The 16334-nt window shown below is 41.1% G+C and overlaps 1 protein-coding gene across 2 annotated transcripts in view; it reads right to left on the bottom strand.

Annotated features, from left to right (window-relative positions):
• The window catches only part of galcb (galactosylceramidase b), a 46143-nt gene that overhangs the window by 8910 nt on the left and 20899 nt on the right, over positions 1-16334 (bottom strand). For both annotated transcript variants that reach the window (XM_024806289.2, XM_024806288.2), the window contains exons 8-15: positions 4836-4991; positions 4506-4630; positions 3994-4121; positions 3816-3905; positions 3641-3730; positions 3408-3552; positions 3121-3301; positions 2784-2947 (exon numbers count right to left, since the gene is read on the bottom strand). In XM_024806289.2, the coding sequence (XP_024662057.1) occupies positions 2784-2947; positions 3121-3301; positions 3408-3552; positions 3641-3730; positions 3816-3905; positions 3994-4121; positions 4506-4630; positions 4836-4991 (1079 nt within the window). The remainder of the gene's footprint in view (positions 1-2783; positions 2948-3120; positions 3302-3407; positions 3553-3640; positions 3731-3815; positions 3906-3993; positions 4122-4505; positions 4631-4835; positions 4992-16334) is intronic.

The following is a 16334-nucleotide window of genomic DNA, read 5'->3' as shown; positions in this document are numbered from 1 at the left end:
GCTCTGTTCTAGGATGCCCTCTGGACCCAGTGAAGGTGGTGAGTGACAGGAGAATGGCGGCTAAGCTGTCATCCCTGTTGGACAACGTCTCCCACCCCATGCAGCAGACTGTGACAGCACTGAGCAGCTCCTTCAGTGGGAGACTGCGGCACCCACGGTGTGGGACGGAGAGATTTCGCAGGTCTTTCCTCCCCACTGCTGTCAGACTCCACAACAAAGACTTTAACTGAACAAACACACACATCCACACATGTGCAATAACACTAAGTGCAATAATCTTTTCTGGCATCGTTGTATTTTTACTCAGTTGTATATAGCATTCGTATTCTATTTTTATCTTATTGTATATTTTTATTCTATTTTATTCTACTGTATATAGTATATTATTTTATTCTATTCTGTACAGCTGTGTACTGTATTTATTCTTATTGTATTCTAATTTTTGCGTCATAACTTTTGCACTGTCCACTTCCTGCTGTGACAAAACAAATTTCCCACGTGTGGGACTAATAAAGGTTATCTTATCTTATCTTATCTTAAATTACAACATAAATTAACAAAAACTAACTATCTAACTATCTAAGGAAGACTTTTTTTTTCTTGTTAACAGACAGCAGACAACAAAGTGCACGTGTAAATGTGCAAACAAGAGCAACAAAGTGACAGTGTGACAAAAAAACACAACGTAACATAATAATAAGGTTTTGTGATGATGAGTTGAGGTAGAGGAGGAACAGTAAACATTCCTTAGTGTAGCAGCAAAAATTAGGAAGTAAAGAAGTTAGTGCAAAAAGTCCAGTAATAGGTTGGTGTGTACGATAGTTTGGTGGTGTAGGTCAGTGTGTTTGCACTTGTGTTGATTAGTCAGGGCAGTCTCAATGTTTTGAGGTAGTTGAGTTAAGCTGAGTGATAATGTGTGTGTGTGTGTGTGTGTGTGTGTGTGTGTGTGTGTGTGTGTGTGTGTTTATCAGTCCAGTCCCTTTTTGCTGAGGAGACGGATGGCTTGTGGAAAAAAGCTGTTGCACAGTCTGGATGTGTGTGCCCGAATGCTTCGGTACCTTTTTCCAGATGGCAGGAGTGTGAAGAGTGTGTGAGAGGGGTGTGTCCGATCAGCCACAATGCTGGTGCCTTTGCGAATGCAGCGTGTGGTGTAGATGTCCTCAATAGAGGGGAGAGAGACACCGATGATCTTCTCTGCTGTTCCCACTATCCGCTGTAGGGTCTTGCAGTTCGATATGGCACAGTTCCCAAACCAGACAGTGATGCAGCCGCTCAGGATGCTCTCGATAGTTCCTCTATAGAAGGTGGTCAGGATCGGTGGTGGAAGCCGAGCCTTTCTCAGTCTTCTCAGAAAGAAGAGACGCTGTTGGGCTTTCTTGTGCAGGGAGCTGGTGTTGAGGGACCAGCCAAGGTCCTTCTCCATGTGGACGCCCAGGAATTTGGTGCTGTCGACGATCTCCACAGAGGAGCCGTTGATGCTCAGCAGCCACATGCGCCGTGTGTCGCCACTGTCCTTGAAGTGGTTGTGGATTCTCTGGGCGTGTGCGCGCTTCGCCTCTCTGATGGCCCGAGAAAGTTCGGCCCTAGCTCTTCTAAGCGCCACTCCGATAATGAAAACAGTGGTGAATTCCCGTGGTAAATAAAAAGGTCTGCATCTAACAGTCACAAACTCCACCAGCGATGAGCAATAACTAGAAACTAGCACAGAGTTCTTGGACCATTTCGCGTTGATGTAAACACACAAGCCGCCACCGCGAGTCTTACCACACAGAGCTGCATTTCTGTCGGCGCAAAACGAGGCCAGCCCGTTTAGCTGAAACAGGTAAATGAACTTTTTTTAAAAAAAAATATTTGAATATATGTAAGTGCTTGTCTATAAATACACAAACAATACACATATGCTTTCAATTGTGTAATTTAAGTGATCTAGGTAGCTCTGTTTTGGAAGTTCAGTTAACGCTAGAAATGTGTTTTGGAGTTTGTATATGCTTTAGAGTTTGCACGTGCTTTGTCTCTAGGGGCCACCGCATATATTTATATTTAAACATATATAAATAAAACCACTTTTTTACATTAGTAATTCCTTTTGCGCATAATTTTATATTATTGTTGATAATAAATTAATTAAAGCAACAAACCAACCTGAAGAGCCGGTTCTTTTTAGTGAGCCGAGCCGAAAGAGCCGGATCTCTAAAAAGAGCCGGAAATCCCATCACTAATGGGCAACAGTATGGAACGCTGTACTGAGATGATGTGCAACCTTAACTAATGCTGTTTCAGTACTTTGATAAGTTGTGAAACTTGACTGAAACTATTCTAATTTTATATTTGTGTTATGTCTTATGTTTTTATGATTATGTAAACTGCATGCTTTTATGTTACTTTTATTATTCTGCTGTGTACAGTGTCCTTGAGTGTTCTGAAAGGCGCCTTTTAAATAAAATGTATTATTATCATTTTTAATAAGAATCAATCCGCTGTAGATGATCAGTTACTTGTTTTAGGACTATTCTTTCAAAAATTTGAGAAAGAGTTGACAAATCTAATATTAATGTTAGGCCAATTTTCAAAAGGTTGAAGACTGGCCTAGAACTAGCTAAGACAGCGGGATCAAGTGATTGCTTTGTAAGTAATGGTTTAACTAGTGGAACATCAAAACCCTGTGGTACACAGCCCATTAATAAAGACAGATTGATCATTTTTTAAGACTCAATCATTAACTAATGGTAGGACATCTTTGATCATTCTTATAGAAGGTTGGAGCAGAGACAGATTGTACTGACCAAGATCATTGGTAACTTTGTAGGTGCCATCAGCAAACACCCAGAAGAAGACTCCTTTAGCACTGCGGATTGACTGTCCCCCTTTATCCACTCTGGCTGCTATGAACACACCACCAGCATTCATCTTCTCCATGAAGACGTCACATGTCACTGTCAGGCTCTGCCTGTATAAAATAACAATGTAACAGGGTGGAGAAAAAAATATATATATTTTGTGTGTCTGTGTGTGTCTGCCTACCTCCTCAGCCACAGACACCCCATGAATTACTTTAGTTGGGTTAGTGATAGTAGTGACTAACCCAACTAAGGTAATCATAGTAGTCACAGGACTACTCACCAGTAATAGTCTCCGATGACACTAATGGTCTGATCAGCATCCGTTGCCCATGTGATGGGCCTTTCTGTTAGAACCTGTCTTAAGGTGAAAACGTGAGGTCCAGGATCAGTCAGGTTAATGTAGTACTCAAACACTCCTGTCTGATCAGCAAAGTATGGAGCTTCTGAAAAAGGTGGGCTTCCTATACATACACAGAAGCAGATTTAAAATAAAGGTCACATTTTATGTCATTTTAATGGACGTTAAAAATTCGGTGAGTTTTGGGTTCATGCACATGGTTAACTTACGAACATCAAAGTCATCCTTGTACACTTTAGGAAAGCGAGCTGAGGGAGGTGGGTCGGGATAGCTGCCTTTGCTTCCTGTGCTAACAGTGGTCAGTGTGTAAACCTCGTCTTCAGCCAGATTCAGGGTAAACGAGCCATCTACAAGCTAATGTCATATAAAGACAGTGTTACAGTTGACAAACTGGTGCCCACATATCACTGAGGTGCATCTTTCTTCAGAGTGTAAACAGCACCTTCAGGGGTTTTAGTTTCTCAAAAAAGGAGGGCTTGTTCGTCTTAAAGTCAAACTGTGACCGCCACACTTGGAGCTCTTTAATGGATGCCTAAGAAGAAATAAATAATCTTGAACATGAGAGATGTACAAGTCAGAAACTCTAAGCAAGATTCAAGAAGATAACATGAACTTACAATAGACCCCTTTAGCCAGAAAGTTGCATTTTGGGATGTTACATTAAAGGGAGGTAGTGGAGGTCTTATGCACACTGAATGATTGTGAGTCTATAAAGGAAACAAAAAGCTTTGTTAAAAGGAGCATTCATGTGTGTGTGTGTGTGTGTGTGTGTGTGTGTGTGTGTAACTAACTTACCATTGTTTCTATGACAACAGTGAGATTTCCCTTCCCATCAGTCAAGGCAATATAGCTTCCACCTTGTGCCAGATGTCCAACAGTCTGCAGGTAGGTCCATCCTGGCTGGGTGAACTGTGTGGTGTGGGCTGCAAGGAAAACATTTGAAAACAAAGGGTTACAAAACAATCACTAGCCAGACCTAACAACTACCAAACTAATTCACTTCTAAAAAAAAATCAGATTGCTTTCATGCCAAAACTTTCGCCAACCCATCAAATCTGTCTCACAAGTGAGATGTCTTCTATGCAGTCTACCCCATCAGTATGCAACATACAGTCAACACTAAAAATGCAGTGACATAATGAATTATATTTACTCAGAACCTTAAGGGTTGGTGTCATGATTTCTGGATTTAAAAGTACACTGCTGACCTTTATGACCACTGACCACTCTCTAATAACTTTGCTATTATGAGAAATGTTATGTTGATCTGAAACACATTTTCAAACTATCTGTCTCTGTATGCAGACCCGTGATCCAAATTGGAGACTCGACCACATAGTTGCCACTCCAGGGCTCCTCAGCTGTCATGAGCCCATCCCTGCCGAATGGGAGATCCTCATAATAACTGGCCACCAGATTCCAGGAGATGGTGCTGGAGGAAGGATCACAGTCATATTAACCACATTGTTCAACATTAAGGCTTAACAGTCTGTCCAAAGCATGTATTCACCAAGTTTACACTTTATTCTAACTAAAAATAAACTTACCATCAAATTGATTAAAATTCAATAAATTTAAAAACATTCTGTGTAATGTTTAATATTTTTACTGGCATGTACTGCTTGTTTTTAACTTACGCTGTCATTTGTCCATTGACATAGTTCTGGTTGAGGATACGAGCCCAACAACCTCCTCCCACCTCATTGTTAAAGGTGCTGTAGTCCTCTGACGACCACAGCTTCTTCTGTGTCTTCAGGGCCTCTGTTATTGTGGTGGTACCCGGGTAGTGAGCCCTGATCACCACATACAAAAGTCAAGTCAAGTCAAAATTAATTTCTATAGCACATTTGAAAGACTAGTGTACTGCAATGCGGGCAGAACAAGGAACAAGTAGTACAGTTACAATTAAAATTACATTGCATGGTGTAGTGCAGGACACTTGCCATCCCCAAGTTGAACAGGTGTGTTTTAAGCATGATTTGAACGACTGAGTTGATTCCAATTTACGGATATCAACTGGGAGATTATTCCAGAGTCTAGGGGCGGTAATGTCAAAGGCATGGTCACCTCTGTTTGTTTTTTTTTTCCTTTCTTTATTCAAATCAGGCAACAAAGTATATATCTCATTTACATTGACATCGGTTTTTTTTTCCCCTTCTCCCTTCCCCTCCCCTCTTTTTCCCCCTTCCCTCCCTTCCTCTCCCCATCCTTTTTACATAAAATATAATTACCATTATATAAACAATCATATCTATGTCTATACATACACATTTATTATCCTAAATAAGTATATTCAAAGGAGGGAGAGAGGGAAAAAACAAAAACAAACAAACCAACAAACCAACAAACCAAAACAAACGAACCCCCCCCCCCCCCAAAAAAAACAAACAAACAAACAAACAAAAAAAACAACAACAAAAAAACAACAACACCTGCGTAGACCCATATATATATAATCTTGGGGCAGATATGGGAGGAGGCCATACCTCCCAGTTTTACTTATTAAAGTAATCTATAAAGGGTTGCCAAATTAGGTAAAACTGTTTAACATTATCTCTTAATGAAAATTAAATTTTCTCCAACTGTAAATGATACACTGTGTCTCTTAATAAAGCAGAATGAGTTGGGGGGGCTTTATTTTTCCAATTTAGAAGTATAAGGCGTCTTGCAAGCAATGTTATAAAACTCAGAGCACGAATTTGTTTATTATTTAAGTTTTTAACTGTAGCTACAGCAAATAGTGCCATTACTGGGTCTGGGGGGAGCTGTTTTTTAAAAATATCAGACAAAGTTTTAAATATTTTAGACCAGTAGGTAGCGATATTAGGACATGTCCAAAACATATGTGACAATGAGGCAGAATTCTGGCCACATCGATCACATCTTGAGTCAGCCCCAGGAAACATCCTTGAAACCTTCAATTTAGACAGATGGAGCCTATGCAAGACCTTAAATTGTAGTAGTCTGTGCCTGCAGCAGACAGAAGTGGAGTGAACCAGTTCTTGTGCCTTAGTCCATTGATCTTTAGTGATGTTAGTAGCCAGTTCTTCACTCCAAGCATATCTCAAGTGGTCCAATGTAGTTGTACTGTCTATTTGCAAAAGTTGGTTGTAGATCCTAGAAATAGCTCCTTTCTTTAGCGGGTTCATTAAGAATAGATCATCTGAAACTAGCTTTTGTGGTTCATTGGGAAAGGATGGAAACGTTTCTTTAAAAAAATGACGTATTTGTAAATACTTGAAAAAATCTCTGTTTTCTATGGAAAATCTTTGCTGAAGTTGTTGAAACGAAGGAAAAAGATTATCAATAAACAGATCCTTGATTGTGTGTATCCCTTTGGAACTCCATAGCTGGAATGTTGATCCTGAGAGCAATGTGTATGCTTGATTATGAATTAATGGTGTAAAGATTGAACATTGACGCCAATGAAAATGCTTTCTAATTTGAGACCAAATTTTTAGTGAGTCAGACACTACCGGATTTTTACATTTATGCTTACCCAGATCTGAGTTTGAATGAACCAAAGATTTAAGAGTATTGGAGAAAAAAGTCATACTTTCCATCCGTTCCCAATCAGGTCTATGTTCCCCGCCCCAGAATGACATACAACGTATATTACAGGCCCAATAATAAAACTGAAAACAAGGCAACCCCATTCCTCCTGTAATCTTGGATCTTTGGAGAAATATCTTTCTTATTCTGGGTGTCTTTTTGTTCCAGATAAACTGAGAGATTAACTGGTCTATTTTCTTAAAAAAAAATTTGTGATCAATATTGGGATACATTGAAACAAAAATAACAATTTGGGTAAAGTGCTCATCCTAATGATATTTACTCGGCCAGCAAGCGAGATGGGCAGTTTAGACAGTCTTTCCAAGTTCTGTTCAGTTTGATGGTATAAATTAACAAAATTATGTTTAAAAAGGCCAGAGAATTCACGGGTTACAGTTATTCCAAGATATTTGAAGGTATTTGAGATTGTAAAAGGAAACGAGATCAATGTAGCGCTATCTAATTTTTCTAAAGAACTAATCGGAAACAATATGCTTTTTGTTAAGTTGATTTTGTATCCAGAAATTTTCCCAAATTCAGTTAAAACTGTCATAATTTTTGGCAATGATTTAGTAGGGTCAGTGATATATAGCAAAAAAATCATCTGCATAGAGAGACCTTATGTTCTACACCAAATCTCCTTATTCCTTTATAATCTTTTGTAGAGCGTAATTGAATGGCAAGAGGTTCTATGACAAGTGCAAATAGCAATGGGGACAAAGGGCACCCTTGTCTTGTAGAGCGGTGGAGGAGGAAAGGACTAGAAGATATATTACTTGTATTAACCGAGGCCTTAGGTTTTGTGTAAAGCAGCTTAACAAAGGAGATATAATTAGGGCCTATGCCATACTTTGATAGGGTCGAGAAGAGGAAATCCCACTCAAGTAAGAAAGGCTGAAAGACGACCACCACTGAACAAGACACACAAGCTGAAACGTCAAGACTGGGCCAAGAAATATCTCAAGACTGGTTTTTCTAAGGTTTTATAGACTGATGAAATGAGAGTGAGTCTTGATGGGCCAGATGGATGGGCCCGTGGCTGGATTGGTAAAGGGCAGAGAGCTCCAGTCCGACTCAGACGCCAGCAAGGTGGAGGTGGAGTACTGGTTTGGGCTGGTATCATCATAGATGAGCTTGTGGGGCCTTTTCGGGTTGAGGATGGAGTCAAGCTCAACTCCCAGTCCTACTGCCAGTCTCTGGAAGACACCTTCTTCAAGCAGTGGTACAGGAAGAAGTCTGCATCCTTCAAGAAAAACATGATTTTCATGCAGGACAATGCTCCATCACACGCGTCCAAGTACTCCACAGTGTGGCTGGCAAGAAAGGGTATAAAAGAAGAAAAACTAATGACATGGCCACCTTGTTCACCTGATCTGAACCCCATTGAGAACCTGTGGTCCATCATCAAATGTGAGATTTACAAGGAGGGAAAACAGTACACCTCTCTGAACAGTGTCTGGGAGGCTGTGGTTGCTGCTGCACGCAATGTTGATGGTGAACAGATCAAAACACTGACAGAATCCATGGATGGCAGGCTTTTGAGTGTCCTTGCAAAGAAAGGTGGCTATATTGGTCGCTGATTTGTTTTTGTTTTGTTTTTGAATGTCAGAAATGTATATTTGGGAATGTGGAGATGTTATATTGGTTTCACTGGTAAAAATAAATAATTGAAATGGGTATATATTTGTTTTTTGTTAAGTTGCCTAATAATTATGCACAGTAATAGTCACCTGCACACACAGATATCCCCCTAAAATAGCTAAAACTAAAAACAAACTAAAAACTACTTCCAAAAACATTCAGCTTTGATATTAATGAGTTTTTTGGGTTCATTGAGAACATGGTTGTTGTTCAATAATAAAATTATTCCTCAAAAATACAACTTGCCTAATAATTCTGCACTCCCTGTATATAATATTGAATAGCCTTCTAATATTAAAAGATAACTGTCTATTTTTTACAAATCCCGTTTGGTCCTCCGACACAACTGTTGGGAGAACTATCTCTAATCGCATAGCCAGAATTTTTGCCAATATTTTATTATCTACGTTCAATAGACTTATTGGTCTGTACGAACCAGGTTCCAAAGGATCCTTACCAGGCTTGTGGATTAGAGAGATAGTGCTATCATACATGGTTGAAGGTAAGCATCCTTTAGTTAGAGCATAGTTATATACCTCCAAAAGAACGGGTGAAATTTGTTCACTAAAGGTCTTATAGAATTCAGCACTATACCCATCTGGACCGGGACTTTTCGAGCACTGCATACTTTGAATAGCCTGATTTATCTCCCTTAATGTTATTGGTTGTTCTAACAATAGTTTGTGTTCTATATTGATAGATGAAACTTGAATAGAATCGAAAAAACTTTCGATTATGTTTGGATCTTTTTTTAAGTCTGAAGAGTAAAGTGCTTTATAATATTCTCGGAATACATCATTAATTCTCTTTGGGTCAGTTGTTAATTGCCCTGCACTAGTTCTTATTTCTGTAATCAGTCTTGAAGCTGCAACTTCTTTAATTTGCCTTGCTAGTAAACTACCTGTTTTTTCCCCGTGTTCATAGTATTTATGTCGAAGTTGTGTAAGTAATCTTATCGTGTCATTTGTATAAAGCAATTTAAGTTCTGTCTGCAATGGGACCTTTTTATAAAGTTTCGATGAAGGAGAGATAGCATATTCCTTGTCTATTTCTAAAAGTTCCATTGTTATGTTTAACTCTCTTTCTTTTCGTTGCTTATTCCTATAGCTACTCAATGAGATAATTTGGCCTCTCAAGTAGGCTTTTAATGTGTCCCATAGTATGGATCTCGTAACTTCAAGTGTGCCATTTATTGAAATAAATAGCTTGATTTGATCCTTTATTTCATTTACTAAGATATTATCTAACAGCAAACCATTATTAAATCTCCATTTTGGTGCAGTAGGTCTATCTCCTATTGCTAGTTGTAGCAATACTGGACTATGGTCAGATAAAACTATTGCCTTATAGTCACAACTTTGGATCTGTGTAAGAAATCTATAATCTATTAAGAAAAAGTCTATTCTAGAATAAGTATGATGAACAGAAGAGAAAAATGAAAATTGCTTAGAGTTAGGGGAAATAGCTCTAAATGGATCTATCAGTTTATATGTCTTCATAAATTCTTGAATAGTTTTCACAAATTTTGATTTAAATACTGATCTTTGTGATGATCTATCAAGACTAGAATAGAATCCAAAACGAAATTAAAATCGCCACCAATTATCAGTTTATGGGTGTCCATATTAGGTAAAGAGGATATAAATGATTTAATAAAACCTGCATCCTCAACATTAGGGGCATAAATATTTGCTAGTGTAACCTGATTGTTATAAAGTTTTCCTGTAACTATGATGTAACGTCCACGAGGGTCCAATAATACTTTTGACGCTATGAAGGGAATCCGTTTTTTGATAATAATGGCTGCACCTCTATTCTTAGCTGTAAAGTTAGAATGAAACACCTGCCCAATCCATCTGCTACATAGCTTCTGATGATCCTGATTTCTCAAATGGGTTTCCTGCAAATATCCTATACAGTATTTGTCCCCAGTTTTTTAAGGTGTGCTAGAATATTGCCCCGCTTAACAGCACTATTGAGTCCTTTACAATTCCATGACACAAAATTTACTAGGTTTTTATAATTATCAATAACCATTATTTAACTTATAAATAAAGATTTGCAACCCAATTAAACCCTTTCCCCCCTCCTTTTTTAATAAAATGGCCTCCAAACAAAATACAAACAAAAGTGCAGGTGAGAACCCAAACAAAAAACCCCACAAAAACAGTCCCTACTTCCTCTCTGCTCCTCCCTGACCAAAGCACTCCAACAGAGCTTGGACAGAGAGGGGACTCCATACAACAAAAGTATTTAAGTCTCAACTCAGAGAGAGATATGAGCATCTGACTTACCACTAAGCTCCTAAAGAATTATATTATTCATATCCAGTTTAATTTTGATAAAGCACACTCACAGTAATAATAATATCAATAATAATAATAAAATTAATAAATAAAGGGGGGAAAAAAGTAGTTCAGGCTCTGCCATTACCCTTAATTCCTATTATGATGGTTTACATACAAGAAGAGATTACATTGGTAAGAGAATAAACATCATCTTATAACTTAAATTACCTTAATATTAATCAATTTAAATATTAACTATGAATTTTCTTGCGAACACATTCTAATTCATTCTCCTTCTATAAACTTATTCATTCTCTCAAAACAGAACAAAGAAAGGAAGAAGATGTAAAAATATCCTCAACAGCATAATAATATATTTCACCTGAATAAGAGTTTATCAACTCAGTCAGTGAGTGTGACCATCCAGTAATGTCTTTCTCGATCAGCTGGCCAGCGCCTCCCATTCAGTTTCATCTTCCGATGTGATCAGCTTGTTGGACAAGATAAATTTCTCAGCTGCTTGTGCGTCGGTAAACGTGTATCTGGAGCCGTTTGCCGTAATCACCAATTTGGCTGGATAATACAGGCTGTATTGGATGCCAGCGCTGCGGAGTTTCTGCTTCAGTTGATTGAAGGTTGCTCGCATCCGCCCAACCTCAGGACTTATATCGGGGAAAATATAAACTGGAGACCCGTTGAAGCATAAGTTTCCTTTATTACGAAACAGTCTCAGGATCTTCTCCTTGTCTGTGAAGTAGTGCAATCGGATAATAATGGGCCTCGGTCGCTCCCCGCTGCGTGGTTTGGGGCTTCTGTGAGCTCGATCAATAACAATAGGGGAGTCAAAGTTGTCTGCTCCGAGGACCTCCGCCAGAAACTTTGCGGCAAAATCGGTGATGTTATTCGCTTCTGCGCCTTCTGCAACACCAACTACTCTGATATTCTGTCTGCGACTTCTATCTTCTAAGTTAGTGCATTTCTCTTGTAGCTTCTGATGGTCTGCCTTTAGAGACATATAGGACTTTTCCAGTGTTGTCAGCCTGTCAGTCGTGTCACTCAGGGACTTCTCCATCTCTTTCTGTGTGCTCGCTGCCTCTGCTTGCATAGTGAACAGCTGTTCAACTTTTCCCATGAGTTCGTCTCGGGTGGTTTTAATATCTGCTTTAGCTTCTTCTTGCAACACAGATATATCACTGCTGATTCCTTTGTGTATACTAGCCAACTGGATTTTAATGCTGTCCAAACTGTCTTCATACGGTTTCAGTCCTGCACGTATTTCTGGTCGCAGCGTACCCACAGATATAGGCGCTTCCTCCCCCGTCTCCACGTTAGCATTAGCTTTAGCTTTAGTTGCTTCGCCATATTCCCCGCTCGAGATGGTCGAATCGATGTCTATGGTCTTTTGTGTGTATTTTCTGGTCTTCTTAGTATCCATTTTAGCGTGGCTTCTGCTAACCAAGAATTAAGTATGCATATGCAATATTTAAAAATAATAAGCGGAGCTGAACGCACCCACTACTTCACTCCATGCGGCCAGAAGCGAAAGTCCCTCTGGTTTTTAAACAAGACCTCGGCTGCATTACGAGCAGTTGGCTGGAGGATCTTAGTGCTCTCTTTGGGTTGTACAGATCAAGGAGATCACTTAGGTAGCTAGGGGCCAGGTTATTTAGAATTTTGAAAGTGAGCAGAAGGATTTTGAAATCAATGCGATATTTGACAGGAAGCCAGTGTAAGTTAGCGAGGGTAGGGGTGATGTGCTCATGCCTTCTAGTGCCAGTTAAGAGGCATGCTGCCACATTTTGGACTAATTACAGGCGCTGAAGGAGGGAGAGTTGGAGGCCCAAGTAAAGAGAGTTGCAATAGTCCCATCTGGACATACAAAAGGTCAAACTTGGTGATCACAGTTCAGATTTCTGTATTCAAGCTGTTCCCATACAGCAAAAAAACAAAAAACAAAAGTAGCTACAAAAGGAGTTAAAGCTGAGTATCAAACAGTCACAGATTGTAAAGCCTGTATTTTATAGCTTGTGAAGCAAACAGTTATGTCTATTTGTCAGGGTTATATAGCGGATTGTCATTTATGCTTAGAAATATCTACTCATTTATGCTTAGAGTTTTATAATCAATGTCGTGTTGGTAGAGGTTTGATCCTTAGTAGTCTGTGGAGACACTTACACAACGCACAGGCAAGGTACTCTTTGTGTGTATGTAGACGTCATATGTTAATGAACCTATGTATATTCATGTAACCACAATAAAAGAAGTGCTATGGCTGAGAGTCTGACGGAGGTCAAGTGGGTGGAACGACACTTGGCTCCAGGCAGGCCTCCCTCATGCATGAGTAACACAGAGAACTTTGCCTACTTGTGTCTTGCTTTTGCTGTGTAGTAAGTTGTCCTTAACGTTCAAGCGAATAGGTTTATGCTACAAACCTATCACTATTACTTCTGTTCCTTGAAGGAGAGGAACGAGGTACAACACATAAGTATGGGATATCATGCCCTCACGTGTCCTGTCTGAGGAAACCTTTATTCATGCCTTTAAGTCAGATGACCCGTGATGACATGCGTATAGCGCCGCCTGCACATATAACCGCTGTCATCACAGACATCCCTCAGTTCGATAGCCGCTCTTCACCGAGCCAAACTGCTCAGTGGGGCCACCTTGTGTTGTACCGAGTGAATCAACTGAAAGGGAACACACAGTTATGTCTATAACTTCTGTTCCCTGAAGGAGAGGAGCGAGGTACAACACATAAGTATGGAAGATATATACACACCCTGCAGAGCAGCCACTGAACTGGAATTGGACCACCACCACCTTAGTGTGCAGTAGACCCAGCAGAAAGGACAGTGCGAGCCACCAAAGGGGCTTTAATGTCGAACCAATAAAACCACACAAAAGTGTGTGGTGATGCCCAACTAGCTGCTGCACAAATATCAGCTATAGGCACCCCAAAAGAGCCCATGAAGTTGCCATCCCCCTGGTGGAACCTCTGGCTGGACTAGCGAAACAGATGAACAGCTGGTTACATAAACGCATATTCTGAGTATGCTCAATGTAGGTACGTAGCGCACGCACAGGACAATGAGAATGTAGCCCTCTCTGCTCCTCAGATACAAAAGGAGGGGAGCAAAAGCTCAGCAAATCAAACTCCATTGAGCTATAAGATGCTGGCATGATCTTGGGAAAAAAGGCAGCATCTGAACGCAATACACAGACATGTGTTTGGTGAAGCCAAAGTGAGAAGTAATGCATCTTATATGAGAGAAATTTCATATCCAAAGTCTCAATGTGTTCAAAGTGTTGGCCACAAAGGGCCTCCAGCACCAAAGATAAGACCCAAGCAGGGACACTGGGCAGAAGCATGGGTCTCAGCCGGTGAACCCCTTTCAGAAAACGTAAGGCAAGGGGAGATGCATCTGATGTCATCCCGTCAAAGCCAATATGACAAGCAGATATAGCTGCTAAATAAACCTTATTTGTTGAAAATGAAAGGCCCTTATCTAGCAGCTCCTGCAGGAATGTCAAAACAACCACAATAGAGCACTGAAATGGGAGAGTATGGCAATCCTGGCACCATTGCTCAAAGCTCCATTTGTAAGCATACAAGCCTCTAGTGGATGAGGCCCTAATGCTCTGAATTGTCGCTATCACACTTATTGGCAGACCCTTAGCAATCAAGTTTGACCTCTCAGCAGGTAAGCATAAAGCCGCCACAGATCCGAGCGTGGATGAACCACTTCTCCTCGCACCTTGAGAGAGGAGGTCCCCGCGGAGAGGAAGCTGCCAAGGACTCGCTGCTAGCAGGCTGATTATTTCTGCATACCACAACCTTGTGGGCCACCAAAGGGCCACTAGAATCAGAGAGAGCGACTGCTGATGCACTCTCTCCAGAACTGGAGATGTCATTTTCACTGGGAGAAATGCACAAGGGAGCACGTCTGGCCATTGGTGTGCTAACGTGTCCATGCCCAACGGTGCATCGTGGTTGATTATGGAGAAAAACATGTGGAAGTGAGTATTTACCCTGGAGGCAAAAAGATCTACTTGTGCCTTGCCTAACAGATCCTAAATCTGAGCCACTATCAAAGGGTGCAACCTCCATTCCCTCACCAGAGGACCCCCCGCTAGAGAGAAGGTCTGGCCCCAAGTTCAGGTAACCCAGAACATGGATGGCTCTTAGAGACAGAAAATGAACACTGCACCATAACAGCAGAGCGAGGCAGCTTCAACAGTTGAGAGGAGCGTATTCCTCCATGCCTGTTTATGTAAGAGACTACTGTTGAATTGTCCGTCCTGACTAGGACATGTTGGCCCTCCAGGACTGGACGGAAATGTTTGAGAGCTAAGAACACTGCTAACAGCTCTAAGTGGTTGATGTGCAGCTCGCACCGGGCTGGGGACCAGATCCCTCTCACTGATGCACCGCACAGCGCTCCCTACCCCCTTAGGGAAGCATCTGTGGACACCACCTAGCAAAACAACACCCTCCCAGTCCAAGAGCCCTGATGCAACAGCCTGGGCTTCCTCCAGGGACGGAGAGCTAGCATGCCTCCTCCCGAGGTGACACGATGCCCACAGGCAATGAGAGAGAATCCAGCACTGAAACACTCATCTTTAAAAGTCCAAGCGGCACTACGGCGATCATAGATGCCATCATGCCCAACAAACCTAATATCATCTGGAAATGCAGTCTGCGTCCCAGCTGAACCTGAATGAGGAAGCGATGCTCTGACAAACGTGAGCGGCTGGAAAGCAAGCATATTTCTAAACCGAGGAAATAAATCTGCTGACTCGGGATTAGCGAGCTCTGAAAGTTCACAGAGAAACCCAGTGTGTGAATGTGTCACAAAACCAGTGACAACTGAGTCTCCACCTGCTCTCTGGAGCAAGCTACGAGAGTTCAGTCGTCTAGGTAGGCTAAGATGCGGATGCCTCTCTCTCGGAGGGGTGCTAGCGCCACCTCGGCACATTTTGCAAAGGTGCAAGGAGCAAGCAAGAACCCAAAAGGCAGCACCAAGTATTTGTAGGCTACGCCCTCGAATGCAAACCTCAGAAACTGCCTGTAGTTCGGGTGTATAGTCATATGAAAATAAGCATCTGTTAGATCGATTGTTGCAAACCAATCTCCCGGACCAACTGCATTCAAGAGCTGTCTGAGTGTTAGCATCTTGACCTTGTACATTCGTAGATACATGTTCAAGACTCACAGGTTGTGGATGGGATGAAGCCCTCCCCCCCTTTTTTTTGAACAAACTAACGGCTGTACTTGTATTGCTCTTTTCTGCAATAGCACCTTTATTTTCTTCCTGCTGCTTTGATGCTGACTGTCTTGTTTACGACTCTGCGGAAATGAGGCAGCTCGTCTAGAGTCACCATGGGCCTCTTGGCTGCATTTATGATCAGCGCTCTCCTTGTTCGGCCTGTGAGTTTAGGTGGACGGCCTTGTCTTGGTAGGTTTACAGTTGTGCCATACTCCTTCCATTTCTGAATGATCGCTTGAACGGTGCTCCGTGGGATGTTCAAGGCTTGGGAAATCTTTTTGTAGCCTAAGCCTGCTTTAAATTTCTCAAGAACTTTATCCCTGACCTGTCTGGTGTGTTCTTTGGACTTCATGGTGTTGTTGCGCCCAATATTCTCTTAGACAACCTC

Source organism: Maylandia zebra, linkage group LG19, assembly GCF_041146795.1.
Source record: "Maylandia zebra isolate NMK-2024a linkage group LG19, Mzebra_GT3a, whole genome shotgun sequence".
NCBI classification, from domain to species: Eukaryota; Metazoa; Chordata; class Actinopteri; order Cichliformes; family Cichlidae; genus Maylandia; species Maylandia zebra.
The sequence above is the reverse complement of the archived record's forward strand: the minus strand, read 5'-3'. Positions and strand labels throughout refer to the sequence as shown.